The 2,930-nt window shown below is 36.6% G+C and overlaps 1 protein-coding gene across 1 annotated transcript in view; it reads left to right on the plus strand.

Moving 5' to 3' along the window:
• The window catches only part of LOC106467315 (putative sodium-coupled neutral amino acid transporter 7), a 15,568-nt gene that overhangs the window by 7,545 nt on the left and 5,093 nt on the right, over positions 1-2,930 (plus strand). Inside the window, exon 7 of the mRNA XM_013927660.2 lies at positions 2,505-2,704. Coding sequence (XP_013783114.1) covers positions 2,505-2,704 — 200 coding nt within the window. The remainder of the gene's footprint in view (positions 1-2,504; positions 2,705-2,930) is intronic.

Genomic DNA, 2,930 nt, shown 5'->3' on the forward strand with positions numbered 1-2,930 from the left:
GAGCATGTTTAGTGTGACGGGGATTCGAACCCGCGATCTACAGATTGCGAGTCGAGCACCCTAACCACCTGGCCATGCCGGACCCAAATTTCATAATAAAGTAGCGTGTTGATGTAGATTCGAGTCAAGGTGCTATGGGCGACACACACACACACACATATATAATTAACAGTAAATTTCTGACCATTCGGCAATGATGCCAGGGTAGGCTTATGACTGGATGGTTTTGGGTTAAACTTTTCCGAGATCGTGAAATAATGTATAACTAAAGGACGCGATATATAAAAAAAGAAAACGAAACCTTCAATATTCTCCATTAGAAGCAGACAGGCTTGCATAGTAAACCATTTAACACAGAAATGAGTTCCAAAATGACACCCAAAGCCACTCCATAGCAATGCATTCACTTGCAAAATAAGAACTATGGTTACATGAAATAACATTCCAATGAAGCTGGACATATCTCTTTTTACCACTAATAAGATATAAAACAACAGTAAGCATTTGAAATTGACAAGCCTTCCTCAATATCAATCATTATTTATTTTGAAAGTTCACAATCTCCCTGCCATAGCTCGAAATCAATGACTGTTTTTATGAGAAAGATGCCCGTAGAAACTGGAATTATAACAATCGCATTCGAACACATTGGAAGCTGACGTAGGTGTGAAGTATGATAAGATGCGTAGTGTAAAATTGATCTCGCCGCCCTTCACAGAAAATTGTTACAATGGAAATTGTGGGGTTGGGCAATAGTGCTTAATTATGAGGACGATCGACGACGAAGGAAGTAGCTCCAAAGGCAATACGAGCCCTGGAACTTCGTTCTTATCAGCATGTTCTCATTATTGGTAGTACACAGATTTATGATACTCAGAAACAATATTACCAAGACAGTTAAAAAGCTCGTTTCAGAAGTAAAGCATTCTTTATCAAAAATTATAGATAATAATTGTGAAAGGGAATGATCACGCAAGAACGCAGTATAGCCTTATAAGTTCTCAAACTTGCCGCTGAACGTTGTTTCCTGAATTTCGCGCAAAGCTACACTAGAGCTATCTGCCCTAGCCGTTCCTAATGTAAAAGTGATAGACTAGAGAGAATGCATCTGGTCAACATCACCCGCCGCCAACTTTTGGCAATAAAAAGTGGGATTGATCATGTCATTATAATGGTCTCACAGCTGAAATGGTGACCGTGTTCGGTGGCCGGATTCGAATCCGTGACCCGTAGATTGCGAATGAAGCACTCTAACCCTCAGGTTGTGTTAGACCTCCATTTTTATTAATATAGGAATTTAAAATTTTTTTCGCATAGCCTGTTTTTGAGTAGTTTTAGCATAAACACGTGGTACAAAAACTATTGAATTGTTTCATTCTAGTTGCCTTCGTATATTTGTTTTCGATAGCAGATAGTACCTACTCTTCACACAGGGATATTGCAGTAACTTCACACATTAGTATAGAAAACGGTCAATGATTGTAACGTTCTTCACTGGCCGAGTGGATGATGTCTGCACATTACAGCTAATGAATGCCATGAGAAAATGATCAGCTACGTGGTGACGCTATTGCAAAGAAAGGTTTGGTTTATTTTGGATGTCGCGCAAAGCTACACGAGGGCTATCTGCAAAGAAAGGTTGCAAGGTTTTCTGTATCAGTACAGAGCATTCTCAGTTCCAGAGTCCTATTAAGCTATCGTCGTGATTAGTTCTGCAGAGATTCATCTCGAGAGAGGAAAAGCTGACAATCTATTCACCGAACCAGATAAGATAATTGTCTCAGTGTCTACACAGATATGCACTGTTTGTTTGTAGTATTTGTTTCATTTTTCATCATCCGCTTCTAATCTCCTTCTTTTCACACAGACTCAGTTGGTTTTCCTATCAAGATTACTTTACAAAATTTCCTGCTTGATCCTCCTGTTATTAAGTGGACCTAATAGTTGCGTGAAAATCAGTTCACATGAAAATACCACAGTATGCGCACAAATATAAAAATATGAAACAATGCTTTTCATCAGCAAGTTATGTATGAATAATATGTTAAAGGTAGAAAATTTTATAGATTGAACAAGCAAAGGCATTTTATTATTGTTCCTTTTCATGCTTCTTGTTACCCTTTCAGACTGTAATCAAAAATATTTTTTCCGTTAAATTCAGCGAGCATGAAATATTAAAACAAACATTAAATAACGAATATTTTACTATTGATTATTTATAAGCTCTGAATTATGTCTTTACACTCGCAAATTGACCATAATTCTAACACATGACAAAGTTCACACATATTCTTCAACGGTTTTTACAGATATTCTCTGAGGATTCTATTTCATCTTTCATTAAAATGATTAAAGCATTTAACAACTAACAGCAAGAAACAAGTTAAACATTCTCATGTGAAAATGTCGCTCGTTTATATGTATATTTAAAGATAACAGACATGCATTTTATCCTTTTTTTTCACCATTTTGTTAAGTTTGTTGAATTTACTGTTTTACCACAGGACAGCGATAGACGACCTCTATGTTCAAATAAGAGGGATACCACCAGAAGTCGTCGTCGAGAGTGAACGATGCAGAAGAATCATCATCGCACTGTCATGGTTTATTTGCTCTTTAACCCTCTCTCTCCTAATTCCTAACATCGGCACAGTAATCGAATTTATGGGAAGTTTGGCAGCAGTTTTTATTTTTGTGTTTCCAGGTAGGTGAAGCTGGTTAGATAGAATTCCAGCCTTAAAAAGTAATGTCTATATCGGTAAGTTTAATACTAGGTCATCAAGAAATTAACGTCGCTTTCTTTTTAGATGAAAAAACCCGAACAACTTATATATCAAAACAAAACATTTATTAAATGAAATAGTCTCTATTCTTATCGATGATGTTCTTCCATCTTACAATCAGGTTGTTTATGTCCTGATTAAAGAAAT

Source organism: Limulus polyphemus, unplaced genomic scaffold (assembly GCF_000517525.1).
Source record: "Limulus polyphemus unplaced genomic scaffold, Limulus_polyphemus-2.1.2 Scaffold2565, whole genome shotgun sequence".
NCBI lineage: Eukaryota > Metazoa > Arthropoda > Merostomata > Xiphosura > Limulidae > Limulus > Limulus polyphemus.